This window comes from Sinohyriopsis cumingii, unplaced genomic scaffold (genome assembly GCF_028554795.1).
Source record: "Sinohyriopsis cumingii isolate HCF-2022 unplaced genomic scaffold, ASM2855479v2 utg000160l, whole genome shotgun sequence".
NCBI classification, from domain to species: Eukaryota; Metazoa; Mollusca; class Bivalvia; order Unionida; family Unionidae; genus Sinohyriopsis; species Sinohyriopsis cumingii.
The window spans coordinates 7,803,011-7,829,353 of record NW_028315873.1 but is presented as its reverse complement, the minus strand read 5'-3'; the positions used below and the strand labels follow the sequence as shown (position 1 = coordinate 7,829,353).

General features: G+C 35.3%; 1 protein-coding gene across 1 annotated transcript; it reads right to left on the bottom strand.

The window, feature by feature from the left end:
* Positions 1-10,513: 10,513 nt before the first annotated feature.
* On the bottom strand, positions 10,514-25,622 carry LOC149774725 (uncharacterized). The gene is made up of 2 exons (XM_089944989.1): positions 25,325-25,622; positions 10,514-13,062 (listed from the first exon to the last, which is right to left on the bottom strand). The coding sequence occupies exon 2, from the start codon at positions 12,872-12,874 to the stop codon at positions 10,514-10,516; it is 2,361 nt and encodes a 786-aa protein (XP_089801115.1). The 5' UTR covers positions 12,875-13,062; positions 25,325-25,622.
* Positions 25,623-26,343: the final 721 nt, after the last annotated feature.

Genomic DNA, 26,343 nt, shown 5'->3' with positions numbered 1-26,343 from the left:
AAGGTATGCTGGATCGACTGATATCAACATATGTAAGGTACTTACTTTGAAGAACATTTGAAAACTGAGTCCAAGGACATCGTTATTCCTTCTAGCTTGGATTGCAATGAATTGTAAATATCTGAGCTTGGTCACTGTGCCAGACAATACCGCTTCTGCACTAGATATTTCAAGATTGGGGTTCTCATCCAAATATAGTGTTTGTAGATCAGGCGTATTATGAAATACACCAGGATAAATTCTTCTGAATAAAGGTCATGAAGATATGGACACAATTGTAATGTTCTAATCCGTCAAAAACATCACGTGGAACAAAGCGGACATCCATGAGTTTGAGATAGGAATGCTCTGATACATTTACCGATGTCATGTCTAATTGCTGAAAAGTGCAATCAGAAAATATCCCTTCAATTCATCTGTCCCAATTAGCGTTACTGTCAGAATATTCAAAGGCCAGGAATGTGGAACATCATTCTTGTTGGCTATAATTTTGCAGCAATACAAAGTATCATGAACAGTACACGTTAAATTAGCGTCAACATCTTTTATAATGACATATATTATAAAACTACTGACCGAGTCCGTCTTATCTCAATGTTCAGCCTATTAAAAGAATAAATTGACAAGGGGAACAGAATCCAAATTTCAGCTCCGTAGTGTAGTATAAGTTAGAAGAATAATGAATCGATTGATGGAACACAAAGTTTCCTTGCCTTGTGGTCGCATTGCTTATGCTATGTATGAATCTATTTGTATGTCAAAATCCACGGTTCACATTTACCATTGCTTATCAATATTATCGTTATATTTCAACCTTCGATATTCTATTCAAACACTTTCTCTTGAGTTATTGTCGATGAATTTCGTTAGGTAGAGAAACTAAAAACTGTAATTAGAAACAGATGTGAATAGACACATCTAATTATAAGAGCACACATTTTATAAAGACCGTCAATTATGATCTGAACGCTGAATTGTTTGAATTTAATTTTAAATATATTGTTTCATTGTATCAGATACATGCAACTGAAGACCGCAAATGTGTTAAAAGAGGCAAAGGAAGGACAATTTTGAGTGCATGTCATGATCGTGACTTCATGCAAGTATTATACAATTTTAAATTTTACTTGTTTTACTCTGAATTTTGAGTGATTTGACTCACGGCATATCTCTACTGTATAATAATTATAATTTACCATAAATGTTGCGCATATACAAATAAACAGATTGAGAGAATCGCCATAAAGGATTGATGGCAATGTTCGACTGTTCTCATACTGTGTAGTAATTTCTTCTGAAGTAAACAACTTATTGTTCATATGTATGTGTCTATTTATGTATATAAGTACGAATGTATGTGTGCATGTATGTATGTATGTATGTATGTATGTATTTATGTATGTGTGTATGTATGTATGTATGTATGTATGTATGTATGTATGTATGTATGTATGTATGTATGTATGTATGTATGTATGTATGTATGTATGTATGTATGTGTGTATGTATGTATGTATGTATGTATGTGTGTATGTATGTATGTATGTATGTATGTATGTATGTATGTATGTATGTATGTATGTATGTATGTATGTGTGTATGTATGTATGTATGTATGTATGTATGTATGTATGTATGTATGTATGTATGTATGTATGTGTGTATGTATGTATGTATGTATGTATGTAGGACAGATGGATGGATGGATGTTGTTATTTACATTTAATTTGTAATGTTTTGGGGTCTTCTCTGTGATTATATGTTATGTATATCTATATTTTGTGATTTACCTTTTTCCAAAATCAAGTTAGTAGTCTACATCGCTAGTCGCGTTTATTTGGTAAGCAATCTAGTCTGTAGCTAATAGTCATAGATTAAATATTGAGATCTTTATTTATGGATGTAAACAAATTGATTTGCATGTCAGTGTAGAACATTAGTTTTTCACTAGGAGACTTCTGATTTCGTTGACTACGTTAAACTATAGAAGCAAACTGACCAACATCCTGGTTCTATTATAGAGTCTTTGTTTTTTATAACAATGTTGTTTTTCCACAATTATTGGTTGTTGTTGTTGTTGTGGGGTTTAACGCCTTTTTGAGCACGATAGGCTATACATGGCGGCCAGTATTAATGGTGGAGGAAGAACCCGGAAAACCCTGGAAAGAACCACCGACCCACGAGAAGCTACTGGCAAGCTTTCTCACATGCCCACATTGGCTGAATCTTATACTCGAACCGCCGCAGACAGAGGTGAGATGGCAGTGATCCGTAACGAAGAGCGCTTTAGACCACTCGGCCACTCGGGGCCCCCCACAATTATTCGTACTTACCTTAATATCCAATGCTGAGTCAGTTAATTTGGATAGATTCTTTTTTAAATTAGATGCTGGCACTACAATGCTACAATGAGCTGATTCATACTTCTTTAGACTTCGTTAATGCCATTTCTGGATTATATTACTTTCATATATCAAAAAGCCCATTGGCACCTTATTATATTCGAAACTACAATCACGTGGACTTTTATTAGGAATATCACTCTAGTTTGGTACACTTTGGACTTGTGACAAAACAATTAGACCATTTTGGAAATTAGTTCACTATATATATATATATATATATATATATATATATATATATATATATATATATATATATATATATATATATATATATACATACTTCACATTGCACGAGCATCATATTCTTATCTGAGATAGTTGAAGATAATGCAATTAATGCTTTACAAACATGCAATGATTTCAGTATTGATTAATTGTAATGACTCAAACTTATATTATATAAGAGACGGGATGGTAGTACAACGAAGTCAGTCAACATTGGGGTTCCGATTTCATTGAACGTTTAGACTAGACATTATAGACTAAAAGAATGGACAACATAGATTAATCAGGTAGACAATTATACAACGAGAGGCTCTACAGGAAACAAAACTAGCACCAAACATTAGAGTATATTGATATAAGACATTTAATGCGTACAATATGATATTGCTATTTACAATGCACAAATTTGTATCCTGCATATTAATCCCAAGACATAGAGATTTTATATACTGCCGTTTCACCCGAATTATATATATAATACATTGTTAGTTCCATATTGTTCTGCGATTCTGTGGTTTAGATAACCTTTCTCATAAGCATGGCAATTAATTGCACTTCAGGAAACTCAAAGCGGTTTTCGTGTGATATTCTGCGTTGAAAAATGATATTCTCTGGAAAAATGTTATCGCCATACTGATAGTTCAGATAGAATATAGACAACCCAAATAAACTATTAGTCGAAATAATATGTATGTATGTATGTATGTATTTATGTATGTATGTATGTATGTATGTATGTATGTATGTATGTATGTATGTATGTATGTATGTATGTATGTGACTGAACTATCTGGTTCAAAATGTTATTTCTTCGTAAATACTGGATAATCACCTCATTTGGTGGATTATCAAAGTTACATCTTATGGGTTAATTGTTATATCTGAAATTACAAAAAGTTTATTTATTCATGTCAGGATGGAATGCTTGAATACAATGTGACTTAATTGTTCCACTTCCAGATTAAAGCGATTACTTTCACGGTCCAAGGAATGGCTATGATATCGATTGGGCACAATGTCACCTCAACTGTCACAATTTTTCTATAGTTAAGATGTCACCATCCTATAGTGGGCTTAATGTTCTTAGGCTTCTTTGTGGATTTGTCATGTCAGATATTTTCTTCAAATATAACAAATATGCTCAATAATATAATAGTTTAGCCAGTACATTAAATCTTCCATTCGAAAACAGGTGACTGCTTATAAGCATTGGCTGCTCTGCATACTCTTCAATTACATGTTATGTCCGTCTGACAAAGGAGATTACATTACATTATATATTACCCAGACTTCTTGAGAATGTACTGTTTGCATAATATCATTAATCAGGTTTTCCAATGTCTTGAATGTGGAAACGGATTATCCAAAATAACAAAATTTGGTTTTTCAGTGGTTAGAACGAAGTTCATAGATGTGAGTATGGATGTAATGTTTGCAGTTGAACATTAGATTGTATACGTAACTGGTTCGAAATGATCTCACAAAGTGCTGAACTAGCAGAACCGAATTTGTCGTCACCATTCACACGGGGACTTTAGCAACAATCAGATACTCTATTTCATTGAATTTTCCCGGAGACAAAAATGTTTAATATAACAGTTTTCGAATTAGGAAAGGTCAAACATTATTTTGGAGCTTTTAATTACCATGGAAGTGACGTAAATACATAATTCTGCAATATTTCCAACTTTGATTTGTTATAAGTGAGGTCGGATTTGAATGGTAAGGTGGAATAAAGTTCGGTTAATGAGCTTGCACAGTTCTTTGGTGTTTGAGCCTAAATACATCATCATATGCCGGTTCAGATGGATTGGAAGATAGTTTGGTAGCATAATGAATAGGCACTTATGCTTGTCTGAGATACAGTAATGGTTTTTTTTTTCTTATTCTGAACATTTACATTTCCTTAAGTAAACTTTCTAAATGCATACATAAGACGTCTTTCTCACTGATTGTATATCGGATCACACGTCTGGATGTAAACCTAACAAGTTGATCTGCCCAATCTCAAACCATGGCCAAGTTTCAATCTTAATAATGCCGTTCCTATTTGCTCTCCGATGTTTATTGCCTCAAATGGAATTACTGAAAGGGATTTTCGACACTTGTTGCCAAAGTATTTAACATAAGGAAGACAAATTGTAATAACTGGTCGTTAAAAAGTCGTATCATGAATACGATGTAACTGGCAGACATGCAAACAAAGAAGTTGAGGTTTTAATAAGAAGACCCGCTCCCCTTTTTGAAGTCTTTTTAAGCTTGCGTGTAGTGGACATAGAATAGTGTGCATATTCTTTCCTCCACAGTAATCAAAATATTGTAAGGATATAACCAACACCTAATTAAGGCAATTTGCCGTGCTTTTAATTTTAATAGTATAACACATTCGTTGCTTTGAGGTAAACTCATTTGTTGAATGTAGGTTTGAGGGTGTTGACCATCTTTAGTTTCCACATTTTCAAAAAGGATTATTAGTCGAGCTGGCGGTTAAATATATCATTTTGTATCCTTTACCTTTAGGAGGCTTGAACTGTTTTCTCGATCAAGATAAAAACGATAACGACATCGCCACAATAAAATGGGGAGAAGATTGAACTTGTGGTCGACAATTTGCACTCTTTCGTTTATAATTCCATTCTTTACAGTTATATATAAGAATACCTTGAGTAACTAATCACCCTGAAAACAATTAGCAAGAATGCCATCTATCTCCATACCTACATTTTGCACAAGTGTGTTATTAGCTTGCAAATAAGTATGAAATGCCCACCGTGATCATTCTCATGAAAATTAATAAAAAGTCTGACATTAAACTCTGATTTAAGGTTGACACATTCAATATTCAGTAATCCTCTTTTGATAGGGTTGCTATTATGTTCTTAATTTTTAATTGATGTCATGTTGGAATTAGATATTGTATTATCTATTTTGTGATATCATTATCACGAGATTCTGGAGTTAAACAATGTTTTGTGGATGTCCGTTACTTCTTCTTTCCTGTCTTGTGACCATTACAACTTTATTTTGTATGGTCTGGTTAATTCCATATCATTTAGATCAAACATAATCTCAAATATGTTATGCTCGATATGGCTTTCATTTTCATGTTGTCATCATGACGGATACGTCTTCGACAAAATCCTTTTCAATAGTTTTGTGTAGGTTTATTTAAGTCATAACCATAATGAGTTTGAAGAACACTCCATGACACTTAGCAGTAAAATTATTATAAGACAAAACTTATTTCAAACTGGTTGATTACTATTGTACCCCACGCATTACAAGCAGTTACATTTATATTGCATGCCGCTAAATGCAAGCTGTTAGATTAATTCTGTATGGCACTCACAATGCCAGTTACCAATAATTTATATGCGCTCATAACAGTTTAATTAATATCATGCGCTACTAATTACTAGCAGCTAGATAAATACGGTATGACACTAACTGCAAGCCACTCTAACAATACTGTACGACACTAACTTTATGGAGCAAGGTTACTAATGTATGACATTCACTACAAGCAATCTGATTAATAGTACATGTATATGACACTAAGTACAATGTATTGATTTAATAAAATCTGCCACTAGGTATAAACTGCAAGAGAGATATTAATAATAATAAGGAGGACTTTGTGTAACGCCTAATCTTTAGACGCTTTAAGCGCTTTACAACATTAGACAACACCTATAAGATTAAAAGCATACTATTATGATATGATAAAACATACCATGATATTAGAATCCAAAATAAACAAGCTAAAATTAATTAAGGTAGGAAATTTTGTTAGGTCTTTACGTTTGTTCTTGCAGTTGTAATAGGTGAGTTTTAAGAGACCCTTGAATGGGCTCAGAGTGTATTTGTGTCTAAGTTCAGTGTGTAATTCGTTCCACGTTGATGGTTCCCGGTATTCAAAAGAACGTTGTCCATATGACTTCGTTTTCATAGTGGGAATAATGAGTATACGGTTGTCAGAAGAGGAGCGTAAGTAGCATGCTGATGTGTACACATGGGTGAGGTCGGATAGGTATATTGGACAGAGAACAAATTTTGTGTTTGATTCTGGATGGAAAGGATAGCCAGTGTAGGGTCAGAGCAGAGTGGAGGTGTGCTCTGATCTTGGTATTCTGAGGATGATTCGAGCAGCTGTGTTTTGAACTTTTTGATGTTTCTGGGGCAAATATTGAGATGAACCAGACAGAATTGAGTTACAATAGTCCAGTCGTGTTGAAAGTACTAATGAACATACAAGTATGTTAGTGACATCAACTGAAATGTATTTGCGAATGGAGCTGATACGTCTCAGCTCAATACATGCAGCCTTGCATATGTTCATGACATGTTGGTGTAATGCGAGAGTACTCTCCAGAGTAACACCTAGGTGTTACGTTAGGATGCATAGAAGAGCCTATAGAAGATCGTCTGTATTTAACTTTCTTGAATTAGTTTCCTGTCTCGGATCAGAATCGAGAGATTGCAAATAACTAAACCTTATAGAAATTGACAAGTTATTCATAGCTGCGAGATATAAAATGAGGAAAAAAGTCCTTTGGAATTTTTCTCTGAAATGATGGCCACACTGCTTTTCGAGAAAGTAAATAACATGCCTTCTCCATGCTGCTTATTAAATTGTGGCAAAATACACTGCATATCACCTTCATATAACATACGTCTGTTGGTAAAGCACGCGTTAAGAAGGGTCCACAGTCATTGTAAATGCTTTTGTTTCATCAAAAGCACGTCGTCTCATTATAGAGTTGTCCTTCTTGTTATCCATCTTTGAATTATTATTACTCTACTTTTTTCCCTTCTTTTAATTGAACCTTGTCATTCTGTTATATGTATTTGTATTTCTGGATAACTAGCTAAGTTCCTTTGGGTATCAGTGTTTTGTCGTTTTGGTTACCCATCTTCTTCCTTCTGATTACCCGTGCTGGTCTTTTTGGTTATTCATCTTTGTCCTTCTGGCTGCACTTTGGTGTTGTTCTGCAAATATTCAAACTGTGTAGAAGAACCAGGTAGATCCACATATACGGTTGTTAAATGTACCAAGACGAAATACTTTATCTGATTGAATTATTCAAAACGATGTGAGTGGCTTAAAATTTTAGGATGTAATCTAGAGTCTATAAAACTATTGAAAACGATATGAGGGGCTTGAAAATTTATTTTTTCTAAGTTACAAACCGAAAATGTGAAAAACATTTACAATTAGTGAACTAAAAATTATAATAATAATTATTCTTCCATCACAAGTAAAAAGTATTGAAGGTTCTGAACGAATTGCATTATTAACGAATGTCCTGATGTACCAACGACGTACTAATTGGGCTATTCAGGATGTCATTGAATGAAATCACACCATTTCCAAAATAATGTGATAGTTTAAACGTCAATGAGCACTCTAGTACGGTCAATACATTATTTGAATAATCCCTTTCATTGCTCTTTAGTAATTCCAATGACCGATTCAATTAATTCCTCTCGATTTATATCTGTACCCAAGGACAAAAAATCCAGAGATTGATCAAAAAACAGGAATGAAACATTCATGGACACTTATTATGAAACTCTCTATTTACACATAATTTAGGTGGAATTACATAGATGCAAGACATTTCTAATAGTAAAATTCCATCAAATTGTTTCTAGAATATTCTAAGCACAAAAATTATTATCAACATCCTATTTACAGTTTGCAATTCTGGACGAAAATTTACTATGTAAACATGCTATTTAAAAATGAACAGTACCATAAAGTAAATTGTACAACAGTGACCAAAAGTTAAGCACACATTCCTAACAATGCAATACCCTATCAATAGCATTATGAGAACAACGCAAAACATTAGCGATTAAGCTGTATGAAATAATAGGCATTGGGACTGGAATACAAAGTGGTTGGCATTGAATAAGGATAGAAAGTTATATTACCTGTAGTACTATTACTTATTTGATTTTATGCAAATCACGTAATAATGTATCTGAATCGACTTTGAAATACATTCGAAGGATTTGCTGAATCTACCCTTTGACGTTGTCGTTTGTAACTCCCTGTGGTTATCACAGGTGCTAAATAAATACAAAATTATAGCTTGGCAGTATTAGGATAAATAATACATCAATGATGTATTGATGTTAAATATTTCGTAAAAATATCATCCAAGAAGTAGTGAATGATAACTTAGCATTGCATACCTGACCATATTCATGTGGCGTACGTATATGTGAAGGATTTCATTGTCTGCAGAACCACACAAAAACCACACATTTTCGTTTCCTCTCGTTAATATAAAATTAGTTTTCTTGCGTTCACAATTTTAATTGCACACATGCGGGTGCTAATGTTGGATCTTCAGCTAGACTTTGATTGATGGACTCAATAGAGCATTGGTTATGAAGGGTAATGCTAGTGGAAAAAGTGGAGCGATATGATAATGTAATAACAGATAAACGTAGCGCTTGTATATCTAGAGATAGAAGCGTATCGTAGTCGCATCGTATATGGGCATACGAGATGCTGAACGTCTATTCGAATTTTTCCAATGATCAAAAGATCACGTCGTGTCATTTAACTCTGAACAGATGCGACAGTTCTTTGACATAAATGAACAATATCATCGATTGTAATAAAAACGGTCGAGAAAATCGTGCTTCGGTTATTTTTGAGACCGACCATTTTTGTCGCAGGTCGTGTAAAGAGCCTCTTATTCTCAAAAACGATTTTCATTTAAAAACTGTCTTCCTATAGCACAAATACACAGACAGAAGACAGGATAAAATAAAAATAACAAACGCGACTACTACAATAAAATAGAGATATCAACTGGGATATGTGTATCTCACGATTAGATTATTTATACCTCAGTACACTACAACAAACCAAAACACCCAACCCGGAAACAGAGACGGAGATAGTGAGGAGCCCGCAGTTTTAAAAATCCATACAGGAACATGCAGTATGGATAAACAACATTACATGAATGAGCATATCTCACTGTAGCCGAATGAATGAGGCTGGTAAATGTATTCAGGTCAAGACAACCTAGGTCAAGAAACGAAACTGTCAGATTTACACAACGGATGAAATGTGTAGATTCTAAAATATCTCAACTTATGTCTGCAATCATTCATCCAAACGTTCGACTGTGTTATATGTGTTTATTATGTTACTTTGCGTCAGATAACTCCATAAAACATTATAAAACAAAATATATGCATATATAATACAACTGTAACAAAACAATGTTACAACATTACATCAACATGCTTTTGATGAAATTATAGTTAATTACAGTATTGCTAAATAGGTCTGAAAGATGTACTACGATAGCAATTATCATAAAATCGATATCACACCTTTGTTAGCACGTATCTAATCAAATTATTACTACTACGTTACATGTATCCACTGTAATGTTATTAGCTAACAGCTAGTTTTGAAGTTAAACACATTCATACGAAAGGTTTCCGTCTGCCCTACAAAACCCCCAAATAATAAAGATTCTCATACAACTTGAACAAGAGAAACATGATGCTGTTTCATAGGTACAACTAGCCACAACGAACATGTATTATGAAGTCTTATAACCAAGGATGCTAACTGAAATATTTATGGTGGTATTCATTTATGAAAGCCGAAACATTAAGTGATTATTTTGCACCATGCTGTTCATAAAAAAATCTGTGTACAGAAAATATGTCTTTAATTAATCTCTCCGAAATTTTGGTACATATAAATCACTGTGTACACCATGTGATAATGATACTACACACACACACACACACACACACACACATATATATATATATATATATATATATATATATATATATATATATAATCGTGCACAAAGTAATAGGGTGCCGCCATGGTCTACTTATACACCTTCTTCTAGTAATGGCAGTGAGGCATTAGACTTTTGAAGAGCGTGTCTCCTATAATTACGAATAGTAGCAGCAGCGATGTTAATTATTCCCTGACAAATTGTATTCCAAGAGGGATGAATAACGAATTGGCCTTCATTAATCGACCAGGTTGCTCTGGTGAATTGTGCGATTAGATGTTTGATGGTCGTAATTGCCACAGATGTATCTGTGTGTTGCTCAATTAGAAGTACAATTTGTTTGTGTTTGGCAATGGCAACAGCACATTCTGCCTGACTCCAATGAGACTGAAGAAATGCTGGTGTGATTACAGGGACTACAACTAGACTTTCATCAATGCATCGGTGTATCTCATCCATGATAAGCATGCCTGGAACAAAGGAATCAGTTCCAGTGCACACAAGATCCTTGTCCGTGTGAAGCTGTTGCTTTAGGTATCTGCTTAATGAGGGCCGGATGTTTTTCTCCACGTCATCGTGGTCTTTGCTACAGTATACTAGAAATACCACAGATTTGAAATGTTTGTCACTCCTCAGTATTGCTCTTTTCAGATTTTCTATGTCTTGGTGTCTGCGTGCCAGGTTTCGCCTATGACGACGTATAATGGCAATTATAGATAAACCTGAAATAATTACCACAGATGAGGCAACTGCAGTACCAATAATGACTGGGAGTCTGCATGTTTGTCTGAGACTTTCAAAACTTTCGTAATTCAATACAATTTCATGATTGCCATCATTGCATAACATTGTTGTCCTGTTAACAATGCTGACATTTGTGGTCAAAATCCATTCTGTAAAATCAAGTGTATCACAATCACACAAGACTGGGTTATCAGAAAGTTTGATGGTCAAATATGTTGGAACATTTGACGATTTTTCTGTGAGTTGTTCCTTTTTGTCTTCATTTCTATATCTGTACGTATCAGCTAAAATGTTCTTATCAAGAAAATGACTGAGCAGCATGTTCGTCATGGTGGTATTCTGTTTGTTTGCCGTGGCTTGATGCTGCAAAATGTTCTCTAGTTGTTCTATAAAGGATGTAGGTAAATTTTTCAAGCGGTTCTTTCTTAAGTCAATCATCCTTAAGTCCTGCATGATGTGCCACTCGCCATTCAAATGTGTGATTTCATTGTCACTCAAAACAAGGACGCGTAGCTTGATATTTGATGAAAATATGTTTGCTGGTAATACACTAAGGGAGTTGCTACGTAAGAATAGTATCTCAAGCTCCCTGTTTCGAGAGAATATATTGATAAACTCGTCCATATTCTGCATCTTATACAACTGGTTTTTGGACAAGTCAAGAATCTTTAAAGACGGAAAGTTGCTTAAAAGAGATGGCGATATGTATTCCATATCGTTACTATTTAGGTCCAACATCTGAACTGCATTGAAATTAGATGCCACTGAAACCGTTATATTTAAACTTCTGAAGTTATTATTGCTTAAATCTAACAATAGTAATTTGTTCCTTTCACACTTTTTGAATGCAAAGTTCGCCCTGATATCAGTACCTACTTCCACTATATTCTTAGCGAGGAAATATGTTATATTTTCAGGGAAATCACACATACGTGGAAAGTCCCGTTTACTAATAGACTGTTTTGTCACAGAACGACATCCACTAATATCTAAAAGTTCAAGATTATACTTTGATACAGATCCACGCAATCTGAACCCTTGAGTAACGAACGAAGAATAAGACACATTTAGGTATCTTACGGTCGGAATTGTGTACAATACATCAGGAGATATAGAGAGTATATTGGCACGACTTAAATCTAAATATGTAAGATGTTTGCCTAGAAGAGCCTGAGAAAAGTTAGTTCCGAGCATACCAGGTTCCGTTTTAGCTTGGATTGCAATTAAAGATAGATATTTGAGCTTGCTCAGTTTGCCAGTCAAAGCCGCTTCCACATTAGATATTTTAAGATAAGGGTTCTCGTCCAAGTGCAGTGCATGAAGGTCAGGCATATAACGGAATATGTCGGGATCCAGGTATTTGAGGTCGGAACATGACGATATGGACAGAAACTCTAAATGTTCTAAGCCGTCAAGAGAACCTGCCGGAATAAACGTCACAGCTGGAAATTCAATTATAGACAGCTCTGATACATTTGCCCATGTTTGATTGCTAAAACGTGCAATGGGGAAACATCCCTGCAATTCATCTGTTCCAATCAGCGTTACTGTCCGTATATTCGAAGGCAAGGAATGTGGAAAATCGCTCGTGTTGGCTATATTTTTGCAGAGATAAGAGATATCGTCCTCAGTACAAGTAACATTGGCTTCAATGGCTGTTATAATGACATATATTATCAACAATACTGATCGAATACGTCTTCTTGCCATGTTCTGATTATAAAGTATACGAGGCGATTGGTGTAATACAATGAAATGATCGAATAGATCGGTGCAGCTCAATCAATTACTTCAGTTTTCGTTGAGACATTTTAGTAATCAAGTATATCTTTATTCGCAACGTTCAATTTTCGTTCTTGTAAGTTCATCAGTGCTTATTGTCGTTGAGTCTTCATTTCCTAAAACAGATAAACATAAAGAGATAGAAAACAAAGTAGACCATTGTAAGAGCGCACTATTTGTCAAATTCATGGATTAAAAACAATGGCATTCATGAAGGATAAAACCCGATTGTCTTAGAATATATAATAATTTGTCAATTAGGTTTTTGGGGCTGTTTCTGGTTCTTTCTACGCGTATTTTCGCACGGCACCAAACGGATAATCAATAACTCAGTTTGATACTATATTTTCTGGACGGTGTATTCCTCATTTGGTATAGAGAGTATAGCTTTAAACATGAATCAGATTTAAAATCAGAGTGAAGACACATTTACTAAGGAACGATATAGCTTCTGCTCATTAATTATTTCTAATTGATTTTAGAATCAGTTCCAGCTTCTCTGCTTTTCATCGACATTTTGATATACAAATAAACATACAATAATGAATGATAGCCTTATACAATAATGAACTTAGCACCAGTGTAATCTATATATATATATATATATATATATATATATATATATATATATATATATATATATATATATATATATATTTATAGATATATATAGATTCAACACATCCAGACAAGAGCAATATTTGCTTTTTATCTTTCATATGTTGATTCAAAGAATGACCATGGACATTTGATTTTGAAAGATTGCTTTCTGCAAGGAGGACTCAAATCTCAACCAAAAAATTCAATTCAGAAAGCTTTGTTTTACTTGTCTGCTGCGCCAAGTCTGACATAGTAAACATGTATGGAAGACCTATCCTATATAATTTCTTATGCAAGGCTCAACCGTCAACTGAAAGTTTAGTAACTATCATAGAATTATGATATAAGTAAGATATGGGAGCGCTCCACCCTGAATCAGGATTAACGATCAAGGACACAAAATAGATATGCATAATAATATCTGCATAATGATTATTTATGTAAATTAGTTCGGCTGTATATATCTATTTGATGTTAAGATAAGTTAATCAAGTGAGACAGAAATCCAATACATAATCCAATTAAAAAATAATGACACAATTGCACGATTTTAAATAACATTAGGATGCATTAGAAGATTGGTATCCAATTAATTTACCTTTATATATATGCAAACTATGAGCTAGATTAAATATTGAGACTTATAAATTCAGCTCGAAAAATGAAAATCTTTAAACCACGAAAACGAAACATAATATTAGACACGACATTCAAATACTCATCTCCCATCAATTGACATCAACCGAAGGTGGCTGAATTAAACAAAACGCAAAGTTGCAAACCTACCTGGATCATATTATTTATCTGCATCGTGTTCTTTTTCTGATCATGAATAGAGGAAGAACAGTGGTTGCCTACACAAAAACTCGATATATAATAACCAATTCAAATGAAATCCCAAATGATAAAGTTGTCTTTTATGTATCGTCATTATGTATGCTTTGCGTTCTGCTTGATTTATGTACGTTACAACCTCTATCCCTAATGAATTGTGTCAAGGAAACCGCATACGTTGTGTAAGCCATTAACTATTAGCATTATTGTTATGCAGTGATGCAGTGGAGTGACAGTTAAAATCACTTATGACAAATTGTTTTTTCTACTCGACTTTTATTGCTGTACATCCTCTATTACTTGTGATCGGAGTTGTCGGTGATTTTCTATTTCCGCTGAAACTGTCTATATTTTGGCCGCTTTAATTATTTTATCTTCCATAACCTCTGATTGCAGTTGAATCATGGTATCAAGACTACTTTGTACCGTTTCATGTAGTTCTGACCAGGTACCTGTTTGTAAATTTAGTTCTATGGAAATTAAGTTTTAGCAGAACCAAAGACACCATTGTATACCTATTTAGCCACAATAATAATTCGGATTGATGCACCTTTGATGGTTGTTGTTGCCGTAAGTAATGTCACACTAAGACCAGCAGTTATCACAGCGGCAAGGCTATAAATGTCATCTGAAACCAAATCGACGTTCTCTTGCCAATTTCATATTGAAGCTATTCATTCACATCGGTAACACTGATGGTAAATCATAGTTCATCTGTTAATATTACCATAAAATGATTGAATAGTATTTAAATGTTCTAAATTTCAACGTCCTAGGGGTAAAGCACCCTTTGCATTAAACATATACTGGTTACACCTGTTCCTGGTGTATTCAACGATCGTACTCGTCGCTCAATAACTGTTATTCGTATACGTGCATCCTTGCCTTCTAGCAATCGAGAACAGTTTTGTCTCACTTGAGTCAATGTTGCTGTAAAATATTAATCGGTGTATGTAACAGCAGTGAAAAGCGATCCCTGAGTGATTTCACACCTGGTGGATCAGACCAAATTTTGGGGGATATGCATTTGCGGCAATTCCAAGCTGACTTTAAATTGTCATTTATATGTCAGCTTGACGCCAATGGACACTTTCTTGGTGTTGCTTAAGAAGAATATACTTCACTGTATGCAAGGGTCTGCTAACACCAATATAGCGCAGATATTCGTCTAATAATGGAACAAAATCATCATCAAAATTTGCATCTGCTGACAAGTGGTCTAACCCTTAGTCTGTGAATTCCACAACCTGATTACCACTGTTAAAATCCATTATGCATATAATGATAAATCTAATCTTAAAAACAACACCGCAGACGGTTAAATTAGTCCACCCGATATTTTCGAAAGGCTCAGAACTAAAATATTTCACAAGTCTTCTGTAATGCATTAGCTTTTGTTTCGACACCTTTAGCACCACTGATGTGTTTTTATGTTTGATCGCAGACTTTGTGTGTTTTGATTGGGCCAACCACAAAGGAACATTTCCAGTTAACTTTAGGTGTTAGCCTACATATGCTTTTAATGCCTTTGAAATACCCCAGAAGATGCTTACTAAGGCCGAATTTTACTTCTTGATCTGGCATAATAAGTTAAACAGTTTAGTTTCGAATGTTTCACAGGGCCATCAAGGACCCTCATTCGACCACAAACACCATCTACCAACAGTCGTGAAATAAAATATCACAACATAACATTCATAACCAACAGCCGCAGCTGCACTTGCCGCGTATGAAACTTCATATCAACAACGAGGTTCCTGAACAACTCTAACGGGAACTAATAAAGCGGGTACAGTGAACAATATTCGTGTTGGCAAATTTGCAAACCAGTGTCGTTAACACAGCTGAGTGTACATTCAGTAGAGTATAACCTTCACTTATTACAGACTCATTGGAGTTTGCTTATTTCGTTTATGCAATCGGGAACAGTTTCAATGCACAAGTACCTTCTGAGATAATTGACAATTCAACTTTGCCATTAATGGCATCTGTACCACGAGGAATTTCATCCTTGGAGTTGGTTCTAATGGTTAATGGGACTGGATGTTTACCCCAATAATAACCCTGCTAACTTCTCTGCTAATCCCACAGATATGACTGAGGTGAAATACACATGATACAAATCGCAATGTGCCTGCACGAGAATGCCGTTGATATTGTCAGAATCCATTGTTCAAAGTGACATAAAGATCAAGGACTTCACCTTGTACTTTTTGGTTAGCAATGCTATCAATACTTTATGACACAAGCTACGAGCAGCTAGATTCATTTTGAACGCCATTCTCTATGATTATTACCGAATGACTCTATCTAAAAACAGCTCTATTAATACTGCATGATACTCATTAAAACAGCTAGATAAATACTGTATGACATTAAGAACAATCAGATTAATACTGTATGACATTAAGAACAATCAGATTAATACTGTATGACACTCACTACAAGAAGTTTAGTTAAAGTTGTATGGTACCAACTATAAGTTGTATGACTAATGACACCTGATATGACCTTTGCAGAATAAATGTCATCTGGTTTATCAAGCATTAAGAATAGTTCACTTTCATTGTAATGTACTCACTGTAAACATGAAACACCGTTGTGTGTCGTCAATTAAATTTAATCGTGAATATAAAATTTCCTTTACAGCGCAATCATGTATCCCGGCGGATTCAAATAGATGATCATATATGGCCAATCTGTAAGTATAAACATGTTAACAGCTTCATGTGGTGTGAGATATGGTTTAAATATGTTGCAACAACGTATTTTCGGGATAAAACTAGTTTACAACCAAATCAGCATGAGTTAAGTTACAGCACAAATTGTTATATGGAGGATTTCAAATGGTTTATCATTCAAGGTTTCATTTACGGAACGAATTGATTAATATCCAGCTTTTTTCTCGCCGAGGCTTGCAAAAGCGTTATTTTATTCAACGAATTTAATAAATGTAATATTTAGTTATTATCTATTTGAGATTATGTTTGTCACATGATTGTATTGTAATGCAAATAGTTTATAATGAAAGAAGAAGGCAGAATTACGTTCATTCTGACTCAGATGATGGACCTTTCATTTGTTTAGCATAAAATGAACTCAGAACGTATAACTACTAATATTAAAAATTATATTTTTGTTAGGAAATTCTAAATCAAAAAGTAAATGTCCATCCGAAAAAAATGAACATTTTTACAAACAAAATCAGTTATAAAGGCAATGCTTGTGATGTCACATAGGTTGGTACTGGTAAGGTTTGACGATCTATTTTAACATTGAAGTGAATAAATTTCACTGGTAAATATATCAGATGCAGTGATTGTCTTACGAAAGGATGATTACTGAATGCATAAATTCGAAATTTACTGTAAGATATTTGTGACCGGATTGTTGAGTTTATAGAGTTGATAGGGACATACGAAAAAGACAACAACAAAAAGAAAGAAAACAGATGCACTCAAGCACAGGGACGAAATGTTTTTGGCAAGAGCGAAATATTACTTTTTCTGGAAATGTACTGACTATGAAAGGGACCATTGAGCTTTGTTTCACTTTCTGCTTGACCTCCATATTTTGCACCATCTATTCAGTGGGCTTTGTGAACTTCACCTCCATTTCCTTTTCTTCTTTTTCAGCTTCGCAGGCACGATGACCCGTCGCTGAAATTTACCCTGGACCATGAGGCTTTTGCTAATCATTTGTTTCGAAGTCTTTCTGTTTTTTTTTGTTCTCCGCTTCTTTTCTTTCCTTATCCTATATTGCTTTGATCTTAAGCAGTATTTCGCAACCTAAAATAGGATGTTTCGCTCTGTCGTCAGTCTCTTTTCCACAGAGTTTGCATACCATAACTTTACCAACAGGCATGATATATTGTTTCATTACTTCAGAGAGAGGCCATAACATGGATAGAAATTTACGCCCAAGAAACCATATATTACTTGGTTTTAAGTCCAAATGAATGTTTCTGAAGTGAATTAAATCACACCTTAGTTCCATATTTGCTCTCCAGGTAGTTTCTTCATGGTTTTGAATAATATCTTCTGTTTGCACTCTTGCTGCATAGTCTAAAAGAATACTTCTCATACCATATTTCTTAGTTATTCTGTCAATATCAGGTATAAATCCCGTCTGTTTTAGCGGGTTGTTCAGATACTGACATAAGCGAATAATGCAAAACTTTTTCCAGATAAAAGTCTAATTGCCCTTACACAATCGGTTCAAAAAGATCAATTTCATCCTATCTATGTATGCTTCCATTGACCAGAGTCCTAAGGTACTACTCGTTGCCTCCGTAGGTGAATATTTATCGAAAGCTTGCATACGTCGCGCTGCATATCTCTGGCATAACTCGAGTTCTTCTATATTTGAGTTTATGATACCTGACCATAGTTCACATCCATATAGGACCTAGGGTAGAATAATTCTTTTCCAAATCTTCAGACTTGCTAAAGTGTTCATTCCTACATCTCTAATGCCAATACAATAAAAAGAGTTTAACAAGTGTTTGCCTTTATCGCATGCTTCGTTTATCGCGTCGTTTGGTTTTAAGCTGCATTTTAGATGCATGCCGGCATACTTCTTACTTTTGACATCCGGAATTGGAGATTTGTCGAGCATAAAAAAAGGTATACCAGTCGTTCTTTTGTTAGTAAACAAGATGGTGCAACTTTTTTCTGCGTTATATTGTAATCGCCACCTTTTCGCATAGTTAAAAATTGTGTCAAGCAGCTGTTGCATTGAATGATGCGGGTTAGACATTACAGTTGCGTCATCTGCTAATGAGACACAAGGCAGGTGGAGATCGACAAGTCTTATACCTCGCAAAGTGTGATCTAATTCCGTGATCAAATTATCTATCATTACAAAAAAGAACCAAACAGACAAGATACAGCCCTGTCCTACACCCTGCCTAATAGCGAAGCGTTTGGACAGCTTGCCCGCAAATAAAACGGAGCTTGCTACTCTCTTAAACGAGTCTTTCGTGATGCGCCAGGTCTTTCCTTTGATGCCAAGTCTGTACAACTTGTAGAATAACCCACTGTGCCAAACTGTGTTGAAGGCTTTAGCATTATCAAGAAATGTAGCATAGAAAGGAGTATCTTTATCCAAATAGTAGCAGATATATTCTTTAATACAGAACGCTGCAGTGATACTACCGTAATTATTTATAAAACCCTGCTGCAATGGATTTGGAAAAGAAATCTGCTTAGAAAATATAAGTAGTCTACTATATATAATTTGTTGTAGAATTTTCAGAAGCACTGGAATTATGGTTATATCTCGGTAATTATTCATATCTAATTTGTTCTTTCTTCCTCCTTTGAATATTGATATTACCAAACCTTGTTTAAAATGGCTCGGGTACTTCTCGGCCTCGTACACTTTTGTGAATATAATTTCAAGTAATTGTACACTGCTTGGAGGGTCCACAAACAGTAAATGCTCAGCAACAATACCGTTGTGACCACATGCCTTATCGTTACTGAGAGAGCTAATTGCACTACTGATTTCATCTCTAGTGGGAATTTAATCAACAACTTCATCAAAGTGTGAATAGGTTTCTTTCCTCTGTTTTCTAACCTCTGCTAAGACCATCTGGTAATGATTCTTATCGTACAGATAAGTATTGTCAAGTAGTAACAAACTGGAAAAATGATTTGCCCATAACTCTCTAATAGAGTCGTGGTCGCGTACAATTTTTCCGTTTGATTCCATTTCATGAATGTAATCGAGTTCATTTCTTTTATTCCGTATAAACTTATACAGAGTAGAAATATCGAGCTCTGCAGCCTTTTCAATCTCCCTGAATTGTTCTCTATCGTACATTTCTTTAGCTTTCAATAATTCTTTTGCAAACAATTTCTTTGCTTTCTTATACTTCGCGTATGACATATATTCAAAGCCTCTTGGCCTACCATTAGAAATGCATATCCTGTGTTTCAGCCGCATTTCCGTGTGAAACTTTTTTACGTTTAATAGTTTTTAATAGAGGTTAGCGTACGGGCAAAACCTCTTTATGGGGAGAAACCTAGAAGCTGCTTCATGTAAAATCTTTACCGTGTCTTGAATAATAATTTCAATATCGACATTCGTCGCTAGTTCTGCCTGATGCAGCTGCGCTAACAAGTCATTGCGTGTTGCTTCCTTATATCTATTTATTTGTTTAGCTGAGGCTTTCTTTCAATTTATGGAATGAATGATATGCTCGTCAGCCATTGTTGCATTATGTACAAAAGGTGTGACCAACTCGATTTTTACAGGATGATGATCTGAAATGTTCAAAGGATGATCATCTATTATTTCTGCCGTAACCACTAGATCGAATTTACTTTTTTGCAATAGTATATCGTCTATCAAAGATTTTTATTTGCCACCGGTTAAGAAAAAAGTAAAATCAGTCCCTTCACAAATGGATTGACTATTAACAGATACTAAATGCCTATCGCTCAGACACTTTTCTAGAATAGTGCCTCTAGCGTTTGATATTAGACAATTTGCTTTGGAACTAAACAGTGAACTTAACTCACCACTGAAGTCTCCGGCGAGTATGGGAATGCCTTCTTTGCAGAAAATATCAAACTGATCCGTTAGTTCTTTTATTGTTTAGGAGTAACTTGCAATATGAAAATTAGTTGATGGCAAACGTGTCCCGAATATAAAATATTTAAGTCTAGATATACATAATTCTTTTTAGGGACATTCTGTCTGATTGTTTAAACCATCTGCATTGAAGTTATCTTGCTAATCGCGAACAAATAAACTTTTGTTTGCAAAAAATGTCTTTAGTTTCCTCTTTAGTTTGTAAGAGACTCGATATATTTTGATTAATACCACACGGCAATCAATAGACTTTGATTAATGCTGCTAAATTAAATTAAATGCCAGTCTTGATTCAAAAGAGTAAAATGAATATGTGTCAAAGGATTATTATGACATGAAATATATACTGGTGGTGGAGACCTGTTTGTTAATACATCACATGCTTCAACACGTTGTGAAAACCCAGACTATATATACTTTGGGAGGGTCTACTTCCATGGCCTATCTCCGTTGTTTCAGTTTTGCTTTTATAACTACCACTGACGGCGGAATGTGATATGTTGATCTTCGTCATTGTGGTCATTGTGACCATGTCAGGCGCAATATGATATCTAGTCATTTTAGGCCCTAAACAATGTTCAAGTTATGGCCAACGAAAGTCTGTTCTTAAGGACGACATTCCAAAGTGAAAAAATATTTCAGCAATTCAATTGTAATGATAGAGCTGAATGTGGGCTCTTGTTCATGTTTATAAGTTTTAGAGTCTTTGCTGGTGAATACTGGCTTTCTTCATTGTACCTCATCAGTGTGCAGATCGGCTGGCGAGCATTTACTTAATGTATTGAGGTGATGTGGGGCTGATTTATAGTCAGGTGGCACGTCTGGTACTTTGGCAGCTACATCTCTAACGCCTTCATCAAACTACATGTGTGTCTTTTGCAAGTGCACTTATCGCATCTTCAATTTTGCCTACATCTTCTCTGACGTGAGCTATCACCGTTGGTAAGTATCCAATAGTCTCTGGAGTTGCTCTTTCGCTTGATATCATTGGTGGTATCTTACGGATTTCACCATATTTCTCTTATGTTGCCGTTACGTCACAGTTGCGCTTGATGGATTTTAATATCCTTAGCATATGTCATAATTTTCTTTCCCGGTTTGATCAGTGATTCAATTACTTGTTAATTACCGAACGTCAGGTCTTTTCGCTCATTTTATCGCACTTGTAGCATATCCTGCACACTTTGCAACGTTTTATCACAATAGGAAGTAATCCTGCTTTTATATAAAGGCTGTACGGCGTCGCTTTTCATACACTTCTATGATATCACTGGCAGACATTTTATATAGCAGTAATTGACATGTGAAACACGGTTGTGATCGACGCTTTCGTTAAAACCGGCACGATATTAACGGTTGGAACTTCTGTTAAAAAAAAATGTTGAGAAAACTTTACGGATCCTTAGTGATCCACGGATATATTTCACGAAATGCACCCCAAGATTGGGAAGTAGCACAAGTCAAATGGATGTTTGCAAGGCTATGGACATCGATGCCATGAAATATCATCAACTTGTTTCAGTTGCCACGGATTACATAAGTCATATGTGCGTATCATAGAACCCAAAAAAATGATATCAGTGTTTTTGTGACGACCTCGTGAAAATGTCTGCGTGGAATTGATTTAGTGCTCAGGTATCACATACTTGCAAACGACAACACTGTTATTGTATTTATTTTAATTGTGAATAGTAGATGCTTCATCGACTGTTGAAAGAAATCAACCGTGATGACGCTTCTGGTGGACGATTCGTTGTCAATGATCACTTTTAGGAATCTTTGAAAGCATTATAACAGGGATTAGCATCAGCCGACGGTGCAATTAATATACAACAGATCCGAGTGCAGCCATCATAAAATAATATTTAGAAAACGGTTGAATTTTTCCTGATCTAGCTAAATCAATAACCAATGCACGAATCAAGTGAGAAGTATATCATCACCCTTGGATGATTTTGAGGTGTTGCTTACGAGTACAAGCTAATAACGGTAATATCTATGACTTTTCTTTTTCGTCATGCCATTGAGTAATACGATTAGTGTACAATAATGTCTTCATTTTGTGTGCGATGTCGCACACAAAAACATTTAAACAACATCCAACTCTACGAGCAGCGATTACCGGAACTTGAGTTCGATATGGCGCACAGACGTTCACCTTTATTGGTGGAACTAATAGTTCTGTTTAAGAAAAGATTGGACGATGGTAACAGAGCAACGAGGAACACTTTGAAGTGAATATCCTAATAAAATCACATCTCTGGATACTATTACTGTCAAAGCTTGATCTATGACAATAATTCAAATAGTCAACCGAATCATGAATTACCAGTAATGTGTGTTAATGCTGCATGTAACCGATAGGTCCTTGCATACCAAAGACCTTATTCACGACTTGAAGGCGTCCTAATGCCATTGAACTTTAGTTAGAGAATTTTTAATTTGTATTATATGGAGATTTGAACCAAGTCCGTGGATGAACGGTACCTATCACCTTGCATGCACACACCAGACTATATTCCATCACGATTAACTACAAATCAAATAAATGATGATACAAACTCGGTTATATATGCACTCGTACGTGGTAGACACATTTGTGGGTTGACCTGCTATTGTGTCTGCTACGGACGAGTCATCAATGGTTCCATGGCGTGGTCCAACAGTGTACGTTATTCCATCAGTGGAAGGGAAACGGTGTCAGTTCTTGACAACGTAGATCTTGTCGTGACTACTTTTGAACTTACTAGATACAGCTGTGATTACGCGAAATCAGCTGGACCATTTATGATGTTTTTCAAAGATAAATCTAATAATCTAGGCTCTTAACCGTATGCAGTAAGGCGGCCTCCAAACGTCTGAGGAAATGCTAATGCAGATGCACAAACCGTAGTTCTTGACCCTACCGGCACTTTCAATAACGGATTCTCACAACATCAAGGACAACTGTCTTAAGCCTCATTACGATTTGCCAGTGCAATTTCCCTCAGTTTCATATTTGGGTTTTGCGGAGATATTTTCAAGCTAATCTTGGGGACTAAATATGCAGATTGTGGATGCCTATGTTAACCACTTTAGTGACTGAAGAATTATGTTTGTTATCGTTTATGCAATCAGAAATCATTTTAACGATGTCGTTTCTAGCACGTACCAAAATTGCACTCTCTGGAAGTGCTATTACATCACCCTTTAGTACAAATTAGTAGTCAACATGGTCTTACCGAACAAAAGCATGTATTCGTGGCATTTCAAGATGTATATAGTAACATCATATTTGACAATTATCCATTTTGAGTTTAGCGCTAAATCACAGTAATAATCTAAACTGTATGCAGGTGTTTTTTAGAATGATTTGCATGCAGCACAATGGCACATTTAATAAACAGGTAATATCGGACCAACATATCTTCCATCAGTATCAATATAGATTGGGGGAGGGTGATTTATCGGACTAGGTAAATAAAGGTAAATATATCTCAAATTCTTATAGGAGACGATTGATTATAACAATATTATTGCTTAAGTATCATGAATTGAATAATTGTTTTGAGCACTTCATATGTTGTAATAGACGTGGATGATATTATCCTACTTTCACCCAACTTTGGGATGGCCGCTCCGGTGTCCCAAGTAGTTAGAGATTCAGCATCGGATGAGGGAGGTCGTGGGTTCAAACCCCTGCCGAATCATACGAAATATTTATAAAAATGGTACTAGCAGCTGCCTCGCTTGGCTCATAGCATTACTAGGTGTGGTCGGCCTGGTGTCAGGACATTGTAACTGGGTCGGACATGATGCCAAATGTCTGCGGCATGTTGTCCCAGTTCCAAACATTATTATAAATGCCACACTGTGGACATCATATTGATATGACTCAATTTGTTAAAGATTATTTAAAACAATAACACAAGAATAAAAAACGGAAACATACGTGTTATTGACTAAATCGGACTAAAGTGGCTCCATCACACATTCAATAGTATCATCATGAACACCCTGTCAAAGTAGCAGCTTCATCACACATTCAATAGTATCGTCATTAATACCCTGTCAGAGTAGTAGCTTTATCACACATTCAATATTATCATCATGAACACTCTGTCAGAGCAGTACCTTCATCACGCATTCAATATTATCGTCTCTGAAAACACTTAGAATTGCTAGGATGTCTGGTCTTTTAACAACAGCATTCCACAACTAACGCCATCTTTAAATAGTAAGAGTCGAAGACTGTCACAATGACACGAATGCGCTTATTATATGTGATCTACAATTACTGTATACATTTAATATAGATAAGACAATGTTGCGTAGTGTCCTGCGATTCTTCGCAATCCTACTTACCTTCCTCACATTCTTGGCAATTCATTGAAACTCGGATCAATCTAAGCTGCTGTCAAACTTAACCCAAACCAAGAAGAAGAATAGTCTGCAATACAATGTCCATGGAATAAATTCGCCAAGCTGTTCTTCCGGACAGATTATATATCAGTTTCTACAATCCATTCTTGAGATAATGACGAAAGAAGGTTTATATTTTCTGCAGAGAAAAAAACATAGAACTTAAACACAAATAGGTTACTAGTCCCGATAATGTACCACATCGATATTCTACAGGCGCTCAACCACAATTGTCATATAAATAATCAACAATGTAACTCGAGTCACTGAATAGGTTGCCAATTGAAATATCAAACCTCCAGAGGGCGCAAATGCATAATCAAGAAAATATGAACAGAAGTGTTATATGTGTTGTATAAGGAAGTTTAAATATTTAAACAGGTAACAAGGGTAATTTTGAAAGAAGTGTGTATATTAGCAAGAGGTATTATCCCATCAGACCAGGGTTTATTACAAGTGTGTGTTATAATATATTTGTATCCGACTGGCATACTCGTGTGCAGATTCTTCCAAAACATGTGCATGGAACACCTTTGGGTCATGTCCTCATAAATAAGCATAATTACGAGTACTTAGTCTTAACACAACTAAGCTGTTTCCCGATGAAGGGACCTGCATATAGCTGGAAGTCGTTTAAGGTGGAGTTAAAATAGGATACCCGTTAGAAACTTAAATTTGGAATCATCAATTATTATTTTTAAATACCCACAATTAAATGAATCTTTTTCATATGCAGCTGGGAGTTATCTCGGTTGGTATGACTTGAAACTTGCAACGTAGCGTTTACAGGTGAGATACAAAACCATGTCAGACAATAATGTGTCAATAGTGTAATTAAAACGACCAAATCTTGATTTTTCACTCTTGGCATATGCCATCTTAACCAATATGTCAGTCTTAACGCATATTACGTCTTAATCCATGTGCAGGTCTTAACCCATATGCCGTCGTAACCCATATAT

Coding starts and splice junctions, on each gene's coding strand:
- LOC149774725 (XM_089944989.1), bottom strand. CDS start 12,874: ATGGCAAGAAGACGTATTCGATCAGTATTGTTGATAATATATGTCATT.